The 23,960-nt window shown below is 37.0% G+C and overlaps 1 protein-coding gene across 3 annotated transcripts in view; it reads right to left on the bottom strand.

The window, feature by feature from the left end:
- The window catches only part of LOC138701438 (uncharacterized), a 56,616-nt gene extending 32,707 nt beyond the window's left edge, over positions 1-23,909 (bottom strand). Inside the window, exons 1-3 of one of the 3 annotated variants that reach the window (XM_069828322.1) lie at positions 23,760-23,909; positions 15,656-15,753; positions 6,526-6,663 (exon numbers count right to left, since the gene is read on the bottom strand). In XM_069828322.1, the coding sequence (XP_069684423.1) occupies positions 6,526-6,663; positions 15,656-15,748 (231 nt within the window). In that variant the 5' untranslated portion in view covers positions 15,749-15,753; positions 23,760-23,909. Of the gene's footprint in view, positions 1-6,525; positions 6,664-15,655; positions 15,754-23,626 lie in introns of all 3 variants that reach the window. The other 2 variants (XM_069828320.1, XM_069828321.1) reach the window with 2 other exon arrangements.
- Between the last annotated feature and the right edge of the window lie 51 nt (positions 23,910-23,960).

The following is a 23,960-nucleotide window of genomic DNA, read 5'->3' as shown; positions in this document are numbered from 1 at the left end:
TATACTTAAATATGAAAGAACATTCAATTGTTTACACACCTCATTCATTTATTTTCGCATCTTTAGTTTTCTGTCATCGCCTGGCAACCTGTATATTTTGTTATTATCAGTTGATTGTAGGATGAAAACACAGCTTATTTTGTGTATTTCCTACATTTAATCAATGAGGATGATTTATGTTCTCTCTTGAAGGATATACACCATTTTAAAATAATTTAATACACAAACACAACTATTACATGAAATGCTCAATAAGTTTTTGTAGCTTTATTCTCTTCAGCTCTAATCAACAATACCAACAATCCAGGTTGCTAGGCAATGATAGAAAACAGAAGATGCGAAAACAAATGAATGAGGTGTATAAGGAATTGAATACTCTTTCATATTTAAATATGAAAATATAGGGTTGCCATTTGAAATTTCAAAGTGGGGTTGGTTGGGGTGGAGGTGAAATCTAAAATACAATTAAGTTTGGTTTCAGAATTCCCCCTCTATATCTAAATTGACTTGTTGTTTGTTTAAATTGAATTCAATTTAAATAATTAGTTATATAGACTGGGAAGTTTTGAAATAAAAGACCTGTATAACATAAACGACTATACTTGGAATAGACCGTGTTAGTGGTAGTGGCTGATTGCCATGGCAACAGTTGAGCTATTCTATCAATAATCTCTAAACACATACCTTCATCTCAAACAGCAGAAATAACTAAAATGCTCTCTCAATTAATATTACTCAATAAAAGAATTGTATTCCAATGGATACCATCCCATTGTGGAATCCTGGGAAACGAGAATGCAGATGCTTTAGCAAAGAAGGGCAGCACTGCTACTTACAGACCTGTTACTAAATCTACGTTTTACTCTGTGAAAAGATTTATTAAATCTACATACTTAGACTTTAACAAACAAAATTTGATAACACAATCTCAAGGGAAAAAATGGAACTCTCTGCATCAAAATCCACAGTTAATTCCCGATTTACCACACAAATCATCTGTAGCTGCATTTAGATTGGCAACAGGCCATGATTGTTTGGCCAAACACCTGCATAGAATTGGAATATATCAGTCCCCTAACTGCCCATTGTGCAACTCAAACCAAGAAATGGATTCGGAACACCTCAAAATTTGTGCTTCAGTGGCTGGCCATGATAATATCTTTGAAAAACATTGGAGTGCAAGAGGTCAAATGACTTTATTGTCAAATGCCTGGCATTAGAAAACAACAACATATTCCGTATTCAAGTTCTTTTCAATCTTCAATCCTATGGAAACCTTAGGAATGAACAGTTGTCCCTCACGTTGTAGTGACAACACTTTGGAGCAAAATACATAACAATTTTTCATATTATGCTTAGCCTAGCAATGCAACAGAAGAGTTGTTTGAAAACATGGTACGCAGTTGCTAAGGGTGTAACGTCACACTAATTCTGTCTATTGGACCAGCTTTCTAAGGGCTGGACCCAGGATGGGTCTCTACACTTAGGATGGTTGCTGACTGACTTAATGAGAGCTGAACCCAGGATGGGTCTGTACACTTAGGCACGGTTTGGCCCATTGTGCGCCCTATATATGTGATGAGTCCAACAGGTGGCCTGGGTGGCATTCGTGAATCCTATGCTGACAGGTGGACTATCTTACCTCAGACCCTGAGGTCCCATATCGCAGACGAGTAGCCTGATAAGCCCCAGGGGCCCAGAGCCCCAGGCCCTTCCAGATCATCTGATGCTGACGGGTGGGCCTTCTGTCTCAGTCCCTGACAGAGCCAGGTTCCGTCTGCATACAAGTATCCTGATGAGCCTCCGGGATCCAGAGCCCCTAGACTTTCCTATGACAGCACCAGAAACCTGTGCTATCTCTATTTTTACTATTGCAGTTGATTGATGAAATGAGGGGAAGGTGGAGAGTGTTGGTGGAATGATGGAGGGAAACAGCAGTATCCCGAGAAAAACACTCGGGAACATCTGCTTTGTCCACCAGAAATTCTATCACGACCTGTCCAGGGATCGAACCTGGGCCACCTGGATGGAAGACCAACATGCTAGCATTTGAGCCACAGATGTGGCTGTGCACTTAGGCACGCCTTGGCTCATTGTGCGCCCTACACATGTAATGACTGTCCAAATCCTCTGGGTGGCATTCATGAATCCGATGCTCACAGGTGAACCATCCTGCTTCAGCCGCTGATAGAATCGGGTCCTATTTCGTGGATGAGAAACCTGATTACCCCAGGGGCCTGAAGCCCCAGTCCTTCCTGATCAGCCAACTCTGATAGGTGAGCATCATTCCTCAGCACCTGATAGAGCTAGGTCTGCACAAGAAAGTTGTTGTTGTTGTTGTTGCTGTTGTTTTCTAATACCAGGCATTTGACAATAAAGTCATTTGACCTCTTGCACTCCAATATGTTTCAAAGATATTGTCATGGTTAGCCATTGATGCACAGATTTTGAGATGTTCTGGTAAGTTGTAGCCGATTTAAGTGAACACCATATTTTAACGTTTTGGTGGCTACTTCATTCACACACAACCCCCAGAATGTCTGGAGGACCATACCTGCTGTTGGTCGACAGGTCCATTGGACCTAGTTGGGAGATCTTGTTGATCACCAGCTTTCCCTCCTTAAGCCACTGGAGGACGATTTTAGTGTCATAGCAGGTCAGCACGAGGAACAGAAAAGTAGAAAGAGGAGGAAGGATAGGGAAATGAACCCCTAGGCCTCGAATGCTCTAATGCCGTCGGGGTCGAAGAAAGTAAGAATTCAGTCAGAGGACTGGATAGGAAAGGGTAAAGAGGGAATTAGGTATTGAATAGAGGAAAATTATACCAAATTCAGTCATTAACTCATCAAGCTGACCAGTGCTAATTGATGAGTAGCCCCTCCCTTTAGTTCAGCCTGTAAAATTATGCTTACTAACAGCTGCACCACGGGGAGGTAGGGATGGGACATTGGGTATTTGTCCAGGTTGGTTCCTTAAAGCCTTCAATGGAAAGGATTAATGGCTCTATTCAACAAATACCGTTTTGCAGCCACACAAGAAAGTCCTTCCTATATCAGCATCGAAAATCCATACTATCCCCAAGACTTCACTCCAGCCTGTCTTTACTATTGAAGATGATAGATGAAATGAGAGCAAAGTGGTGGATGTTGGTGGAATGATAGAGGAAAACGGATGTACCCTCTGCAACGTCTGCTTTGTTCACCACAAATTCCATCAAGACCTAGCGGGGGATCGAACCCAGTCCGCCTGGATGGAAGACCAGCACGCTAGTACTTGAGCCACAGATGCAGCAATGAGTACACTTACTTTCAACATAAAGAATACAAAAGAAGAATAAAACACCAATGATCGGTGTTCAAGATGTGGCAGATGCAAATAGTAATCATTTACCAGCACTGAACTGAACTTCAAGAAAGACTAAGGCAGTAACTCCTTAGATGAAATCTAACTTGGTGTGTCACTTCAATAACAACAATGCCAACAGGCTAGTAATTAAGTTTTTTTTAGTAGGTTATTTTACGACACTTTATCAACATCTTAATCGACATTTCATACAAGTTGAGAGGATGCGAAGGCATTTCTTTCCCCTTCTATTTGCCCTGAGTCCATCAGTAATAGACCGGTAGCTGTTACCTCTTATACCTGCACCCCCCAAGTTGTACACACAAGAAAATAAAATATTAAATAAAGTACATAAGTGGATATAAAGTACAGTGTCACAGATGTTTGACAATTACATGTTTCAGTATATTTTTGTGTCATTCTTACAATATTTTCAACTAATAATTAATTAAATTAAGGGATGTTAGTTTGTATTCCGAAGTCAGGGGGGAGCGACACAGTGGGGATTGTCCCATTATGTATGCTTAGAGTAGTAACTAGCAGTGAAGAAAACATTTATCTTCTGCTGTCAGTAGCTTTTCAATGTGCCAGTTGATATAAATAACAATAAAATGAAATACAAACGCTTAGTATAGATTTTCGAAATATAGATTACCGGTAAACATTTTCAATAATAAGAATTTTCACTATGTTCAAAGTCAATTAATCGAACATGAGTAAGATAGACAGTAGCATCTTCCCCTTCACGCATGGTAAAGAGTGTGAGTAGAGGGAAAAGCCTATCAACCAAACTGAAAATGGGGATTAGGTTATTTAGTTACCCAGAATTTGCTCGTATTGGGTTGAGGGAAAATCTCGGAAAAAACCTCAACCAGGTAACTTGCCCCAAATGGGAATCGAACCTGGGCCACCTGGTTTCACGGCCAGACACACTAGCTGTTACTCCACAGGTGTGCACTAATTAAGTCTTGGGTACGATAATAGCAACAAAGAAAATATAGGTATGCAAGAAGGCACTGCTGGACCAACAGTTCTACGGTTGCAACAATAATGAAGTAATAAAGGAAAAAGAAAAATTACTATTGGCATCTCGATGCTTTAATAAAAAAAGAAATTGAGCAGATTTCGATCAACACATGTGCAGAGAGTAGTGATAAAGAGTATCAAGTTATGAACTCTGCTGTGCCTAGTAACAATAATGGCAGTAGGACCGTGATGACTACGATTCTTCACCTGACACAGCTGACGAAATTATCCCATCTACCTGTGAGTTACAATCTCTTCTAAATTAAGACATACCATATTAGCATGCATTAAAAACGTTTAATCATTATTAATAATCTTGTTAGTATTCAATTTGTTTTGTGAGAGTTATCACCAACTACTTTTGACGTCTATTTAGGTATAATTGTATTCCACATTCCACTTACTGTCAGTTTCCAAATATTAGACGAATTTATTAACAGGTTTAATACAGCACATGATACTATACACTGTGAGAATCTGTATTTTTCCAACAGTAAGTGTGACAAAAAGTATATATTTTTTTTCAATTTAAAACTTATCAAATAGCAGTTCAGCATTAGATTTCTCTATAAGAAGACATAATTAATTGTTTCTAACATAGATTGAAAGGAGCTGCAAACACAGAAGTAATGATATAGTGTTCCGTGACAAACAATGTATCAGTTAAACAGTGGGGGAAAAAAAAAAAAAACCAGTGGGCTATTCCATATGAAATCGATCAGTAAAAAACCTCGCATTTTTTTATACTCTATTTTTTAACAAGGTGCTGAGGAGAGTGCATTTTCAAAAATATACTATCGAAAGTCAAACGGTTTTCATATTATTGAGCGACAAATTTAGCGTATTTTATAAAAACAAGCCTCTTTCAGCACTCAGAACTCTGGAACCATTTACTGCAGAACATTGAACGAGAGCTTATTTTGAAGCTGACATTTGGTAGGTTATGTTAAGAAGTAATCCTTATTTTTATTGTACACAGAAAGACAGATAATCTGATTTTGCTTACTTTTAAGCTTTTTGCCAATTTGTAAAAATGTAAAAAAATATCGAGAAAAAAAAACCTTGCATTATTAAGAGGAATTCGGCATTGTTTGCTTAGTGGCACAGCAAAAAGTTTCGAGAGTATTAAATAGATTATTTTCACACGTCTAGACTTGAACAACACAGTACCGCACGCACTGGCCGAGAGATGAAGATAAGCGAGCGTTGGGTGTCATTTTACTCCTGTGTTTATGAAAACCTGTGATAAAGCTAGCACAGCCATGACTGCTAGACGACACATCACGTGTTTATGTCTCCTGGCCTTGCTTACCTCGGTTAGCTCCCGCCTCACAGTCAGCTGGTTAGTTCACACGCGTACTATTTATTTTCTTTATTTGATATTTTCAATACTTTCTTATCAACGTGCCATCAGTAAATCATGTGTGTTTATTTGTACTTTCAATGCGGAATCTAACTATATATTTTAAAAATATTTTTTCCTTGGCAAAGGCGTCTTAATGAGGAAAAATCTAAATTTCTCCATTTCCATAAAAAGTAAGAAAATCTAAGCTAGCACAGCCATGACTGCTAGACAACACATCACGTGTTTATGTCTCCTGGCCTTGCTTACCTCGGCTAGCTCCCGCCTCACAGTCAGCTGGTTAGTTCACGCACGTACTATTTATTTTCTTTATTTGATATTTTCAATACTTTCTTATCAACGTGCCATCAGTAAAACATATGTGTTTATTTGTACTTTCAATGCGGAATCTAACTATATATTTTAAAAATATTTTTTTCTTTGGCAAAGGCATCTTAATGAGGAAAAATCTAAATTTCTCCATTTCCATAAAAAGTAAGAAAATCTGTATATGTCAATATGAACTTTAATTTCTCAGCATCAAAATAAACCATGATTTTGAGCATTGGGTGAAAGGGTTTCGGAGCTACAACAGTTTAAAGTTGCATATTTTATGAAAATACGATAAATTTAAATATTTTTAATTTAAGCACTATGAAGTTCTGATGCCTCAAACTTTGCTCAGAGCATTCTATCACAGTTCTCTACATACAAAAAAAGTTTAATTGTATTTAGAAATTGTAAGGTCAATTATCTCTATATTTCGGTCGATTTGAGATGGAATAGCTCCAATGTATCCCTTCTGGTCCACTCACCTTAGGTTCATATTTCATCACAGGAAAAGTAATAGGCATCGGAGCTTCCTCACATATCACCTCTGATATGGGATCATGGCTGTGGTCCACACATTCCTCCTTTATCCCGTTCACACACTGGTCCAAACAATTCCATTCCTGCAGAAACAGACTTCATAAATGATCAATTTATGACAGGCTATTAGAAGATGACTTAAGCTTTACAGGCTGCTGTATGTGTTCACATGCCAGAGTTTGAGTACAACTCACAGCATGTGAGCTACATTATGAAAAAAATATGATGCTGGAGTTAAGATCAGACCCTAACATTTGCATAGACCTACGAGATAAAAAAGGAAATAGTATTCATTTCTGAAGGTAGACGACATTGCAATAACAAGTAATGGAGAATAGTTCACAGCACATAATGTGGAACATCATCGAATTTTATTACCATCTGTAAATTTCTTACATGATTTCAGTATTTCATTTAAAAAATCATTACTATCTACTATGTGCATCTAAATCTGGCATTATGAAAAGTAAATTCATTTAAAAATTAAATTTTATCGACTTTCGTAAATTATTTAAATAGTACCATGAATTTTTTCTATTGCATCCTGGCATTATTTGATCCCTTTCTATATAAGGTTGAGTGCACATGACCAATAACAGTCCATGAACCGATCAGCACATTCCTGGCCTCATGCCCATGTGCCTCAGCATAGAAGGATGATCATTCAATTAATACAGGGGTAATATGTGGTAATCACAATGCTCAGTCAACAGTTATAACTAGTTTTCGAAACAAGATTTCACTACCTGACATAGCTTCCAAAATTCATCACGATGTGGGGTGGACACTGGTCCCATAGGTACACTGGCCGAAATTTCTAAAGAGAATATCTTCTCCCATGAGAATTTGATCCAATGCTAATTTCATAACACGAGTTCAGGCATGATGACTCAGACCACGACAATAAGGTGGGGAAAAATATATAAATAGAAAGGTAATTTACCTCTCTGTAGTGAACATTGGCCAGGCCTTCTTCCCACAGTAGAGATCCAGGGCATATACAGAGTGATTCACGAGGATTTACCGTCCCTTACGGAGCTTATTTCCGAAGACATTTTGAGCAAAAATGTCATATAAACGTGTGTCCTAATCTCAATATTTTCAGAATTACACTAATTTGAAGTAGTTTATAAAATACCATTATTCTTTAGTTTTAAGGGTAACAGAATATTACAGATAAAGAATTAACTATTCAGAAGTATCATTTCTTTAATTAGCTAGTATTCTGAAGCTAAAAATGTGTTGTAAATTCAATAGTTGCTTCGTACAGAATTTTTTTTTCCCGATTTTTAACTACAAAATTATATTTTCTTATGCATTTATCACAACAATTGTTACAAATCACGTCACTCTTGTAAATTCTTTAAGACTGTACATTAGGATGCATAATTAAACCGTAAAGAATCAAGTTCCTAAAGTCATATTATTTGTAACAATTTTTGTGATAAGTGTGTAAGAATGATGTAATTTTTAGTTAAAAATTTAAAAACAAAATCTGTAGAAAGCAATTAACAACATATGTTTAGCTTCAGTATACTAGCTAATTAAAGAAATGACACTTCTGAATAGTTCATTCTCTATTTGTAATATTTTTTTAATCCTTAAAACAAAAGAAAAAAGGTATTTTACTATCAACTTCAAATTAATGTAACTCTGAAAATATTAAGATTAGGATACATGTTTATATGACATATTTTTCCTCAGAATGTTTTCAGAAATAAGCTCTGTAAGTGACGGTAAATCCTCGTGAATTACCCCGTATATTACCAAATACATACATATATTTCAATTAAATTTTCAGAATTTTTTTATGACTAACAAATTGTCAGCCTCTTTAACTCTAATGAGAAAGTATGTGTCCTGGATCTCTATTGTGGGAAGATGGCAGCCTGGCTGATGCTTATTACATAATTACCAATACAAATATTCCATATGTTTGTAGTACATAAATCAACAGTCTTTTCAATGGAAAAACACGCAAGCACACATAATTGTTGTTGAGTCTCACATTGTTCCATTGTTCACACCATTACATCAAAGAATGAAATCATGCAGTTAATTTCAGTTCAACTGAAATAAAATAAAATCATTATAATATTGTGGATCATTACACTTCGTTTCCTTACTTCATAATTAAGGAAGCCAATATCCGAGCACAGAACACATATGAAAGGTTACCCAGATTGTCTTGATAGAGATCCTTCCTCTAGGAACGTGCATGACCCACCAGTCCACCTTAAATGCCACAGTTTCTTTTATAGAAGAATTATAAGCGAACTAGGACGAGCATCCATTAAAAGTGTCCTGATTGACTGCATGAGATGCATTCTATTATAGCAGTCTCTATCAGAAGTTGTAGAAGTAATGTTGCAAACACATGAAAAGCTGAAGCATTGTTAACTGATGGGAAATTTCACCTCCTGTCACTTAACTGTCACCCGATGCCTCAACTAGCCAAACCTAACTTGTCACAGTTCTCATCTCCTACCCTTTTGGTCCAAGGAACATACGTACTCATCCTTACTTACGCGATCCTTCAGTATACTTTTGATCCGAGAAAAATACTGTTTTTATTCACTGTATATTGTATGGAAGGACATGTGTATAATGAATATTACATGCACTGCAGTGTAAACTGTTACTGGATAAAGAGAAATGCCTGCTCTTGCAGATATTCAAAACAAAATGATTTTTGCATATGAATTTTATTCAACATTTACCAGTTCATATTCGATCTATTTTAGCAACTAGCAAGAATGAGCTTGACAATTTGACAAATGTGACAGACAAAATGCTAGAATTTTCCACCCCAGGCCAGTTGGTTTATAGGTTTCAAATTAGTCATCCCAGTCACAATGATCAATCTATCCTACGCACTCAAGAAGATCAATTTTCCTGGCTAGAGGCTCTATTTAATTAGTTAAACTCAACTACACAGGAGTTACAGAAGAGTTCTTGGTCAAGATCTGCATCAAGGACAGATTGTAGAGAATCCTGATCCACCATATAGTATATACAGTCACAAAGCTCAATACGTAGGGAATATGCATCCATATATAGTTGCTATAGGTATCCAACAAGGAAAACTCAAGGACCTTTGGTTAAACGTACCAACGTTTCCCACAGACCTCAAAGTGGGCTGACAACAGTCAAGCAACCAACATTTGAGTGCACACTAACTCTGTGTGACTTTAAATTGTGGTTTTCTGTTACGTACAGTGACGTGTATTATGCAAATTAAGCTTTCAGGAATAACTCCCTGTAAAGTTAATTTGAATAATTTCGAGGGAAAAATTGTTCCAGGGCCGGGTATCGAACCCGGGACCTTTGGTTAAACGTACCAACGCTTTCCCACTGAGCTACCCGGGAACTCTACCCAACACCGATCCAATTTTTCCCTCTATATCCACAGACCTCAAAGTGGGCTGACAACAGTCAAGCAACCTTCATTTGAGTGCACACTAACTCTGTGTGACTTTAAATTGTGGTTTTCTGTTATGTACAGTGACGTATATTATGCAAATTAAGCTTTCAGGAATAACTCCCTGTGTGCAGCCCACTTTGAGGTCTGTGGATATAGAGGGAAAAATTGGATCAGTGTCGGGTAGAGTTCCCGGGTAGCTCAGTGGGAAAGCATTGGTACATTTAACCAAAGATCCCGGGTTCGATACCCGGCCCAAAACAATTTTTCCCTCGAAATTATTCAAATTAACTTTACAGGGAGTTATTCCTGAAAGCTTAATTTGCATAATACACGTCACTGTACGTAACAGAAAACCACAATTTAAAGTCACACAGAGTTAGTGTGCACTCAAATGTTGGTTGCTTGACTGTTGTCAGCCCACTTTGAGGTCTGTGGATATAGAGGGAAAAATTGGATCAGTGTCGGGTAAAGTTCCCGGGTAGCTCAGTGGGAAAGCGTTGGTACGTTTAACCAAAGGTCCCGGGTTCGATACCCGGCCCCGGAACAATTTTTCCCTCGAAATTATTCAAATTAACTTTACAGGGAGTTATTCCTGAAAGCTTAATTTGCATAATACACGTCACTGTACGTAACAGAAAACCACAATTTAAAGTCACACAGAGTTAGTGTGCACTCAAATGTTGGTTGCTTGACTGTTGTCAGCCCACTTTGAGGTCTGTGGATAGAGAGGGAAAAATTGGATCGGTGTCAGGTAGAGTTCCCGGGTAGCTCAGTGGGAAAGCGTTGGTACGTTTAACCAAAGGTCCCGGGTTCGATACCCGGCCCTGGAACAATTTTTCCCTCGAAATTATTCAAATTAACTTTACAGGGAGTTATTCCTGAAAGCTTAATTTGCATAATACACGTCACTGTACGTAACAGAAACAACAATTTAAAGTCACACAGAGTTAGTGTGCACTCAAATGTTGGTTGCTTGACTGTTGTCAGTCCACTATGAGGTCTGTGGATATAGAGGGAAAAATTGGATCAGTGTCGGGTAAAGTTCCCGGGTAGCTCAGTGGGAAAGCGTTGGTACGTTTAACCAAAGGTCCCGGGTTCGATACCCGGCCCCGGAACAATTTTAACCTCGAAATTATTCAAATTAACTTTACAGGGAGTTATTCCTGAAAGCTTAATTTGCATAATACACGTCACTGTACGTAACAGAAAACCACAATTTAAAGTCGCACAGAGTTAGTGTACACTCAAATGTTGGTTGCTTGACTGTTGTCAGCCCACTTTGAGGTCTGTGGATATAGAGGGAAAAATTGGACCGGTGTCGGGTAGAGTTCCCGGGTAGCTCAGTGGGAAAGCGTTGGTACTTTTAACCAAAGGTCCCGGGTTCGATACCCGGCCCCGGAACAATTTTTCCCTCGAAATTATTCAAATTAACTTTACAGGGAGTTATTCCTGAAAGCTTAATTTGCATAATACACGTCACTGTACGTAACAGAAAACCACAATTTAAAGTCACAGAGTTAGTGTGCACTCAAATGTTGGTTGCTTGACTGTTGTCAGCCCACTTTGAGGTCTGTGGATAGAGAGGGAAAAATTGGATCGGTGTCGGGTAGAGTTCCCGGGTAGCTCAGTGGGAAAGCGTTGGTACGTTTAACCAAAGGTCCCGGGTTCGATACCCAGCCCCGGAACAATTTTTCCCTCGAAATTATTCAAATTAACTTTACAGGGAGTTTTTCCTGAAAGCTTAATTTGCATAATACACGTCACTGTACGTAACAGAAAACCACAATTTAAAGTCACACAGAGTTAGTGTGCACTCAAATGTTGGTTGCTTGACTGTTGTCAGCCCACTTTGAGGTCTGTGGATATAGAGGGAAAAATTGGATCGGTGTCGGGTAGAGTTCCCGGGTAGCTCAGTGGGAAAGCGTTGGTACGTTTAACCAAAGGTCCCGGGTTCGATACCCGGCCCCGGAACAATTTTTCCCTCGAAATTATTCAAATTAACTTTACAGGGAGTTATTCCTGAAAGCTTAATTTGCATAATACACGTCACTGTACGTAACAGAAAACCACAATTTAAAGTCACACAGATTTGGTGTGCACTCAAATGTTGGTTGCTTGACTGTTGTCAGCCCACTTTGAGGTCTGTGGATATAGAGGGAAAAATTGGATCGGTGTCGGGTAGAGTTCCCGGGTAGCTCAGTGGGAAAGCGTTGGTACGTTTAACCAAAGGTCCCGGGTTCGATACCCAGCCCCGGAACAATTTTTCCCTCGAAATTATTCAAATTAACTTTACAGGGAGTTATTCCTGAAAGCTTAATTTGCAAGGAAAACTCAGTGCGCAGTAACCAGCGGGTGTGACTGTCTTGCGCAGATGACGTATGCTCCCGTTCCCAGCATGCTCTCACGCCTACTGCAGGGGGGTAAGAGGGGTATAGCATGTGTGCCGCGAGGAGTTCGAACTGAGTTTAGCTTGTAGGATACCTATAACCACGAGGATCGTTACTATATCCTCATCACAGACAATGCGAAGTAGTACCTTGACAGTCTATTGTTCCTAGTACCCTCAAGAACTCAAGCTTCGTGACTGTATATACTAGACTGTGCTGTAACCCAAAAGGTTCATTATGTTGGTATCATTTGACATTCGGAGATCAAGCCAGGAAATTTACGCAGCCTTGCACATATCATGCTGCAGCGAACAACACTTTTTTTTTTCTTTTTTTTTCTTTTTTTTTTTTTTTCTACCTGGGGGATTTGATTTGAAGTGAATTTTAATGGCAGGCAGAGTAACTATCTCATGCCCCCATGTTTTAAATTGCTTCCAGTGCACTTCATTAGAACCAGGTACCCAGCTTCGAAGCCGTTAGCCCTGTGAACTTACAGTATAATTATTTTCCCCTAATTATATTGTAAGTTCACAGGGCTAACGGCTTCGAAGCTGGGTACCTGGTTCTAATGAAGTGCATTGGAAGCAATTTAAAACATGGGGGCATGAGATAGTTACTCTGCCTGCCAGTAGGTCGGAAAACTAATCAGCTTTAAATTGGATGCAGCAGGTGAACAGAGTGAGAATTCTTGCTGTCTATTTATTAGTAACAAGCTAACTGGTATTTGCTATCTAATAGATTTCGGGGCCGAAATCTCTGTGATTGCCCCAGTGTTCAAAGAATGTAGGACTGTAGCCAAGCGAGAAATGTATGCAGCAAATGGCACAGAACGTCTTCTGCGACTTGAATTGGGAGAAATTTCTGTTGGAATTTTATCATTGCTGATGTGAAAACTCCAATTAGGCTATTGGGACTGATTTCTTTCTTCATTTCAGTCCTTACATTGGTATAACATGCAGATGATTGTTACAGTGCACCACTGATCTTTCTTCCAAGGCAACTTGAATCAAGGCTTTTGGAATTGAATTATTGTAGATAACACCTCCATATCAAAAATATGCAGACATTTTAAAAGAATTCCCAAATCTTCTCAATGAAAATGTTAACTTTTCTTATCCATTTACTGATGTCAGTTACACCATAGTAACCCATGGGCAACCTGTTACAGCTAAAGCACAATGGTTATCATAAGAGAAACTGATAACTGCAAAGGCTGAGTTCCAACAGATGATGAACATGGGTATTTTTGTTGTGCTAATCCATTACATCTAGTTCCAAAGAAGGATGGAGCTTGATGCCCTTGCAGGAATTACTGGAATGTAAATAACATCACCAAACCAAATCATTACCACATATTCCATACACAAGATTTCAACAGTCTACCAAACGACAAGACAATATTTTCTAAAACTGATCTTGTTCGAGCACACTATCATTTATCAATTATCCAAATGATTTACCTAACATGATTATTATCACCTTTTGAATTGTTTGAATTTCTACGTCTTCCATTTGGATTAAGAAATGCAATGCAGTCATTTCAATGCTTTATTGACTCCCTACTACAAGATTCGACTTTACATAGTGCTATATTGATGAATCCTAGTAGCTTCATCTAAAGAAGTGAAACACAACTATAATTACTTTTCCAATGTTTCAATACAATATTAACATCAACATAGGGAAATCTCTTCTTGGTGTATCAAAAGTACCATTTCTGGATTACCTTATTTCCAAAAAAGGCTATGTATCCACTCTAATACATTTATTATCAGACAATACATCTCACTTGGCAATATGTGTCAGAGGAAGAACAATAGTTGCATACATCTCAAGTCTGATTAGTGAACTTTATTAGGTACTAGTCAGTGATATATGCAATGATGGGGAAAAGGAACTGGCACCCTACCCCATTATCTCCTGGCTACTTGCCTCATGATGTCTTAATGGTATTACTTAAGAGTTCTAACCAGTCTTCTGACTGCTGGCTAAACATACATACATAGCTATACCCACTTTCAGATCAGGTAGAAGCAATAATTAACAACACACGCCCAAATAACATTCTCCTTTACAAACTTCCACTACGGTTCAGAATTGGGTACAGCAATTTTGAGACATGCCATTACGATTACAACAAATTAGAACTAAGTGCACGATGTCACAAACATATGGGCATGATGTTACCAGGAGAATTTTTTTTCTCTCTCTCTCTCCCTGCCTCATTTTTAACATTACTGAGAGATAGCGCCACTGTTAGTGAAAAAGTTAGGTAGGGTTTGATGAGGAGAGATACATTAGTGTCAATCAGATGAACTGTTAGTGTTAAGGTTTCATAGGATTTGATACAGGGACAGTTTAGTGACAAGTAGGCCTATTGTCAGTGACAAGGTTAGATAGGGTTTATGTGGAGAGTTACCAATGACAAATGTTTCACTCAAAACCAACACAAGTGAATATTAGTTCCATTATCCTTTTGATATAATATTTCGTTTCTTAAATAAGACGAGTTCAACGATTCAGTAAGTATTTCACAATTGTGTTACCAGTTGAAGTACAAATGTATTTACGTACTTGGTTTCTAGTCGAGTCATATGTACTGCAAACAAAATAAAAAACTGAATGCTGACAGTAGTAGCGGAAAGTACCTGCGAAAGTGGTAGCAAGCAGAGAAGTGTGGGCAGGTAGGATTGATCCATCGAAGTGGAAGGAGTAGACAGCAGGGAAGAGCAGCACAAACATCTCATTTTCATACGTTTCCTTAATGATCATCGAGAAAATGAGAGTTTTCTTAAGTCGAATTTGTAACAAGTCAGATTAGGTTAGTTTAGGCTTTCGGTATGCATTACATATACTCACAGTTGTCTAAGAATGTTCTTTTTCTTCCCAGTTATACAAAAAGCCTAAATTAACCTAATCTAACCTGTCATCCATGTTGTAGTTTCTCTAAATAAATACAATTTTTTGAGTAAGCCTACTATCAACTAACTTGGGGAGGAGGGATTTGAGGAGGCGAAGTCAGCTCGCATTTAGGGACTTGTTTACGTTACCTTAGGGTTGATTTGGTTGGATTAATTTAGTTTAGCTTAACTCAGGTGATGTTGGGTTAGTTTCAATGGTTTCAAAACAGGTTAAAAATTAAAACAGAAAGAAGAGTTATTAAAAACAGTGGGCACTCTGTTGTAAGTAATTAGGTAATTACCTATATGGTACATTTATATGATAAAAGAATCAGCTTTTCTTTACACAAGTCTTTTCATTTACCTCTGATAAAGCCTTCTTCTCTACTATTGTTGCATCATCACTTGTTTGTACAGCCAAAGTGTCACTTTCGGGCTCTGCCTTGATTGCTTCCATCACAACTGGAATAATTATTTCAGAAATTAAAGGAAATTAGTTAAAAATATGATACAACCACATAATAACGAATTGAAAACGAAACAAAGATGATGATCGACACAAGAACAATACCACAGGGGCCTATTTCACAAAACTTGACAATTGTAAATATGTCATCACAGTCTAGTACATATAGTCACGAAGCTTGAGTTTATGAGGGTGCTAGGAACAACAGACTATGCAGGTACTATTTCGCATTGTCTGTAATGAGGCGATAGTAACGATCCTAGTGGTTAGCAACTATCATTGGATGCATATTTACTACGAATTGAGCTTCATGACTGTATATACTAGACTATGATGTCATTCTGAAAAATAACAAATGACGACTCTACAAATTGTCAAATTTCTGTTTCATAAAGCATTCTGCCTGTCAGTAAAAACTGTTACAATTTGTAGAATTGTCATGATAATTTGTCAGATTCCTGTTTCATAAAAGTTTTACCATGACTCGCAAAATTTTACAATTTGTCAAGACTTTCCTAACATTTTCATTTTATGAAACAGAAAAGTGTCAATTCATGTGTTGATAATTCTACACATTTGTTGAAATACTGTATGTAGAATTGTCATGAAATTCTGACACCTCATATTTCATATGTCACAGAAAGTTCGACAATTTATTGTTCCCATAGTTGGGCCATATTGTAATTCAGGCTATTCAATATCGGTATGGACTTTAAGGGATATACTTTAATTTAGGTAAGTCATGCTCAATACTAGTAGCAGCAGGAAAGTAGAGAAAGCAATGATTATAGGGAACCACGCAGGACTAAGCTTTTAAAGAAAGTATAAATCTAAATTATATTTTCAGTGAGTTTGTATTCATGGAAAAATTTCGTATTAGCAAAACATCAGCTAAAAATATAAGTAAAAGAAATTGTGAGGTCCACATTACACGAATGTAATTGCTGACATGAAATATACAATACAATTATGAGTAAAATAGGAGATATGCTACACAAAACAAAAAGAAATGAAGCACTTGATCTAAAATAATTATTATGTGTTCTTATATTGGATGAAAAATGGAGTTTAGTATCATTCAACTGCTGATACATATGGCTTATCGAAATCATTCCACAGATCTTTATAAGAGCAGCCAATTAGACAAGAGTTGATGGAATTATCAATGACTTCTAGACAGAAAAAAAAAATAATGCTCCCTTTGAAAATGGGGCTGCATTTGTTGACAGTGTTGAGCCCCTGAACCTAGTATTGTCTCTTAACAACATAGTAAACTATTTTGGTTATTGATTAGTTATGGAATATAGTCGGAAAGAATAATTTTCACTTATTTAATTCAATTATATTGAGACCATTAATTGTTTCTAGCAGCTAGAGCAATGAGTTACTTCCAAGCCCGTTATCAGAGATGCAACAAGAAATTGTAACTGGAGACTCTTAGTCGCACACAATGCTTCGCCACTGTCTCACGCTCAAACCATGTATTCCCCTTCATCAGTATTACAGCATGGAAAAGTACTTCTCTCTCCACGTGAACCTGTGTCAGCAAACATACAATAGCACGTGACTTCGAAACCCCACACAAGGAGGCTTACAAATCATTTCTTACAAGCAACACCGAAAAGGCGTTACTGTATAAATCTAATTGGCTAAATTAAAGGCACGTCATAGCCGTGTGATAGAGTCCTGTTTGTACCCTTGAGACATTTATTTTCTTAAATATGACTCATTCATTTGTATAGCATTGTCGACTAAGTTCGAAAGACTATTTGTCAGCGTAAAACTGGCATAAGTCATGCCATCATTTCCCCTTCCCTCCAAGCCGATGCTTGGGTGTGGCATTCAGCAACACACCACAAACTAAGTATCGTAGTGTCGCAAGAGTCAGTCAGTTCAATTCCCAACGTAAGGTTCAACTTGATGAAATCAGAAGCCAGAAGGCAGGACTTCGAGACAAGGCAGTTAATCATGGCATCAGGTGAGAGAGTCCAGTCACCAATGGATAGAGGCATCAGGTCAACAATTTATTGTAAGTAGAAATTATCATATTTTCATGTACTTCAAATTCTAAACTTAGTCTAAATAAATCTTGTGTTGTTGTGAACTAGATTTCAGTTTCTAGAAGTGCAAACTTCCAAATAAATTACGAATAACCTCACATTATTTCCAAATAGAAATCATCTTAATCCTTAATAGTTCTATTGTTTACAACAGTGGTGTCAGAATCCTGATAGCATAACACTGAGTATATTTGGGGTATAATTAGAGATAATGAAAGCAGTGATCTCCGCTCGAATCCATCTGTCCTCTTCGTGGGAGGAGGGCACGACAGCAGGAATATCGTTGCTTTTTTTTTTTAATCAAATTTACAATTTTAATTTTCTCGATGTTCATAATTGATTTTCTAACAGTGGTTACTAATTTTAACAAATTCAGTAACCACGTGTATTACAGATCAGCCAATCAACTCATCTCATATCAATTACTTTCATAAAAATATCAAATGAATAAGAAGAAAAAATTGCTATCACTCTTACATGATTACGCATATCTGTCTTTGTAATGTTTATGAAATGCTGTTCACAATTCACAAATTCTATTTGCCAAAGGAGTTAAGAACTGTCAGAAAACAAATGCTACAATATTCTGACATATTGTAGAATTGTAATGATTCTAGGACTCGTCAGCTTTATGAAACAGAGTCCTAGTCAACTATGCAACTGTCATCATAACTTCCGAGTACGCAGAGAAATGTACAGTAGTAAATTAACTACAAAAAAATATAATTGAAACTTCGATAGCCCTAACACACCACACATGGAGCTGATTTTTATTTGCATTGCGTTATTTCGTGATCAAATACAAGAGATACAATAGTTTTGGGACATTCCATGAAAAAGTGGACAGAATATTTTTAAAAAATAATATACTATTATATAATTTCTATTATGTAATTAATTCGAAAATAGAAAGGATTATATTACAAGAATTGAAAACAAAATAATGATTTCTTTTTATTGACTTTATACGTAGTTGAAGTTGATAGTCTGTGTATAATTGTTTTGTATTAGGAAAAGTCAAATTGGCACACCTATCTAACTTCCTGTAAAACGTCAAAATTGTCTACTTTATATACACGTGCTGTTGTTCATAGTTTGAACTCATCACTCAAGCAATAAAAAATTGTTGAGGTAAGTTTCTTTCCTATTATAGCACTAAGAAGTTAATATGTATTGGTGTCACACCCATAACAAAAAAAATGATCAAGTTAAGTTTATTACTAAACTAAAATTAATAAGTTTGTTAAAATTGGCAGAAGTAAGGCTAAGAATGAGTTCATCATCATTCCTGAAAATAATGTGATGTCACTTAACTTTTAAATGTTTTGTATCATGTATTTTCTGTCACACCCATAACGAATAAGCCCAGGAGGAATGCAGTGTTACTTGCAATGTGGTGCTATCCTCATGCGAGTAGGCCTAGGTTGGTCTAGCTTTGAAATGACTTCATATTTTTTTGAGACATGTAGATAAGGCTCAGTTTAGGAAGAATTCTTTTTTCTTTAAATTGTAAATCGGTTTGATCAATGTTACTTTTCAAATTAAGTTTTTTGATATTCTAGGAATTTAATTTACAGCTCTAACCTTAAGTCTAAAATGTTGGTTCTTTATTAATAGTAATAGGCTCATTGCAGAGTAGGTAAGGTAGATTTATTCAATAAAATCCTAACAATAATGCAACTTCTGGTGGATATCTTTGTGTGTAAATGCCTCCTGTAAAAGAATCCTGCTTGAAGAAAGAAAATAATGACCAATTCTGACTTGGAAGAAACTTACATACTTACTGAAAGGAAGAAAGAAAGAGTAAATGAGTCCAGAATCCAGCACCGAAAGTTACCCATCATTTGCTCATATTGGGTTGAGGGAAAACCCCGGAAAAAACCTCAACCAGATAACTTGTCCCAACCGGGAATCGAACCCGGGCCACCTGGTTTTGCGGCCAGACGCACTAACCGTTACTCAACAGATTGGACTCCACCTTTAAATAATTATTTCTAGTGACATAATGTTGGTGTAGAAGAATGAAATAACCATATTCAAACATGTATTGATGACCTCTAATTAATTTATTTATTTTAAAAGTCTTATTCTTCTTCTTCTTGTATCCTGTTGTTCCTAGGTGGAACATAGGGCAGCAGTAAAGTTCCTCCAGCGTACTCAGTTGCCAGCCATCTGTTTCACCTCTTTCCAGTTTTTCCCACATCTCTCTACTTCCTCCTCTATTGATCATTTCCATGTTTTTCTAGGCCGTCCTCTCTTCCTTACTTCTTGTGGATTCCAATCAATTGCAGTCTTCTCAATAGCTCCATCTGGCTTTCTCAGCATGTGGCCTATCCAATTCCATTTTCTTTGATTTATTTGGTAACATATTTGTGATTGGTTAGTTCTTCTCCACAGTTCTTCATTTGCTATTATTTCCGGCCATCTTATATTTGGAATACATCTCAGACATCTGTTGATGAACGTCTGTATCTTTTTATTTATTACATCCGTAATTTTCCATGTTTCACAACCATAGAGGAGGACTGATTTTACATTTGTGTTAAACAGTCTGAGCTTTGTCTTCAATGAGATGTTGTTATTCTGCCATATGGGATATAACTGTACAAATGCTCCATTGCTAGCCGAATACGTCTTTTCACACCTTCCGCTCCACCTGTTTTTGTAACCACACTTCCCAGGTATAGAAAAATATCCACTTCTTCTATTTCTATATCATTTACAGTCAATTTATTTTTATTTTTATTTAGTTTTGTCTTACAGGAGTTTATCTTCAATCCAACATTTCCTACTTCCTCTTGTAATTTCTCAACTTTAGCTTCCATATCCCTAAATCTCTGTGCTAGCAAACATATATCATCTGCAAAGTCAAGGTCTTCCAGATGATTGTTAATATCCCAATGAATTCCTCTTTTCCTTATTCCTATAACCCTTCTCATAGTTCTATCTAACACCATCAGAAACAATGTTGGGGAGAGAATACACCCTTGTCTTACTCCAGATGTCGTTTCTATAGGTTCTAAGAGATTACCTTCATGTATTATCTGTGCTTTGGAACCTTGGTACATGTCTTTAATAATATTAATAATTTTTGGTGGAATGCCATACCTTTAAGGTTTGCCAAATAACATGTCTATTGACAGAGTCAAATGCTCTTTATTTTAAAAATAAATTGCATTAAATAATGAAACTATTATGGTATTTTACACAGTGATTAGTTTTGGTGAGACTTCACGCTATTTTAAAACTTTGTGTTTTCTTTTTCTTTGTGTCTTGGTGGGAAAGTGTGTGGGAGAGGAGGAGATGTGTCTGCAATTGGTAATGTTGTGTCTAACCTCATACTCCCCCAACAAGACAGAAACCAGAAGAGAACTTAAAGCTGCATCTACACCGTTCAATCTTCCATGCGCATACGCATGTAATCTGAGAAGAATATTGAAAGAATCAAATTTAAAACACGCATTCAATTAAGATGCATGAAGATTTTGTGTCTACATGTGTGCCGTTTTGAACGTCATCTTCACTATCTAAATATATTAATTAAAATTAAATATCAATGCTTGAATGCGTAAAGTTGAAAGAAGAGTTGAACCGTATAGACGCACCTTAAGACTTCACTAGAAGTTTGAAAATGGTGTAAAGTTACGGCGAAACTAATCACTAATTAAAGTACAATATTAATTTCATTATTTAACACAGTGAGGTAATTAAGTTGTTTATTTAACATTATCATTAGTAATATACAAGTGTTTGTAATCAAGAATGAAAACCTATAGACTAGGCCTACTCTTAGGGTAAGCGTTCACTAAATCATATCGCACTCATTGGACGAATCGGAAAAAGACAATCTTTGCTGTAATTCTTATGTAACCGCGTTCACTACATCGTATCGCACACATCAGCTCTCGGCAAATCCGTTCACGTTTCTCAGATGGGCAACTTTTCTGATGTGTGCAATCATGGCGTCCTTTAATAAATCAATTTTTAACTGTTACTGTTATGTTGTGCCATGTTCAGTATCGCGCCAAAATGGCAGACGGAAAACTTATTTCGCTTGTAGAAAATTGCGAAGAATTATATAATTTGAGGCATTCCCATTACAGTAATCAAGTCGTGTCTTACATATTGTGTAACCAATATTTATTTCGTTTCTTCCTCTCCAATTAAGACGTATGAAGCAATTACAAATTCTTATTCGCCAACACTCATAATTAATAGACCTAACCTCAAACTCCTCTGTTTTCAGCAATATCGATATTGTACGACGTCATGTTTTAAACAGCTGATAGGGAAGGCGATGAGGTAAAGCTGTTACAGTGAACGCACTGCACTTAAAATATCCGTTGCATGCGATTCGTACGAGAAGTGCGATACAATCATGATGTAGTGAACGGTTACCTTTAATGTTGTATTTAGTTATGAAAGTGGCATAAACAAGGTCATTTTTATATATTTGCTGAGTCTTTTAGACATAATCTCTCTCCTTCTAATGTCGATCATTTTCGTCCTTATCTTCAATAGTTTTTGGAAAAATATCCGGAGTTACGTTAGAAGTCCCTCATAAATGTTGCGAAATAGGTGATGTATGTGGCAAAGCAAGGCAAGACGATCTTGTTTTTCTGGACTGGAATTAAAACTGATCAATTGCAAGATCGATGAGGTATTCGTCGGTTATGACTTTGGTCTTGTCTAGACAAAGAATTTTGTTTAATTCTGTACAGAGGCATCCAAAGTGTTTTTGTATACTAATACAACCCCCTTCACATATCTCAATCATTTTGACTCCATTCTCTATCATCATTGTTTTCTTCATTCGCAATGCATTTTGTATACAAATCAAAATAGCCTACTCCAAGAAGTGTGCCTGAGTCATCAGGTAATACTTTGAAAGGATGAGTTTTTTCACAAGAGCAAGCAAGATGAATCTAATCATGTGAATGGTAAACTAGGTTAGAATGTAGTTTATTTTTTCCTCTCAATTAAAGCATTGCCAGTAGGCCTATCACATTTTATGTAGGTGTGCATACCTGGGATCAAGAAATTATGGACTATGTCAATGGGAGTCATTTCTTAACGCAGACATGCTCATTGCCACCACATTATTATTTATTTCTTTTTCGTCATCCGCATGTATTTGAATATATTAACGGGATACTGTGAATATTCTCAGGACAAATTTCGAAATTTCCTGTTTTTCAATTGAAATTCCCACGCCCTCAAAGAAATTTCCTTTACATTTCAAATTCTTCTACAAGAAATATAACATAGGCTAATTGTGAAAAAGGAAAATTTTCAGTATACGGATTCCTCATCAACAATTAAGCTTATATCTTGAATACCCAAAAAGAGAAGATTTGTCTGTTTGTCATGCTTACGGAAAGGCAGTTTTCAGTGCCAGGAATTTATTTTGTGTGCACAAGGTTGGAATTTTGAAGAGGGAAAGGAAGGAATCTGTGTTCTGATATTTATCCAAAATGACTTACTTCCCGTTCCTCAGTAAAAATGTAACGTGTAAAACAGGCCTTTGCACCGGGAGCGGATCCAGACTCTAAATGGGGATGCTTAATATTCATCCCTTACGGCATCAATGCTGTGCGGTGTTCGGGGGGGAAGAAAGGGGTTAAAGAGAAGTCATATGGCTCCCCGTGAGAAAGTGGAATCCGCTCTCGGTACCCATTCCTGATGTAAAAGGACATTGGTACAAGTGACACAGATCTCTTTACCCAAACCAGTATTGCAATTTTCGGTTTAAACTCCTTTTACACTCTTACATAGTAACCATATCGAAAGAGCTAAGACTTTTACTCACTTGTAGAATTTAACTTGTGTATTCACCTGGGGAACAAAACTTTATTTCACAATAAAATGACTTGACCCCTTTTACCCGAACACAATTAATTTCCATTAACCACAGTAGCGAATATGCAGCTATATAATTATACCTAAGTACCTGTGAGGCAATAGTAAGTTAAGGTGCCCTGTATTTCGGTTACAAACCAAAATAACAACAACACTCGACAATGGTTATTATATTATTCATCTCAATAGTCAATATTCAACCAATTCAACACAAATACGAGTGTTCCGCGCCAGGATCATTGAGGCTGTGAGACGCGCATGCGCATGCGTGCACATCTCATGCA

The sequence above is a fragment of the Periplaneta americana genome, chromosome 6 (genome assembly GCF_040183065.1).
Source record: "Periplaneta americana isolate PAMFEO1 chromosome 6, P.americana_PAMFEO1_priV1, whole genome shotgun sequence".
NCBI lineage: Eukaryota > Metazoa > Arthropoda > Insecta > Blattodea > Blattidae > Periplaneta > Periplaneta americana.
Note: the sequence above shows the minus strand (reverse complement) of the source record. Positions and strands in the feature narration are given on the sequence as shown.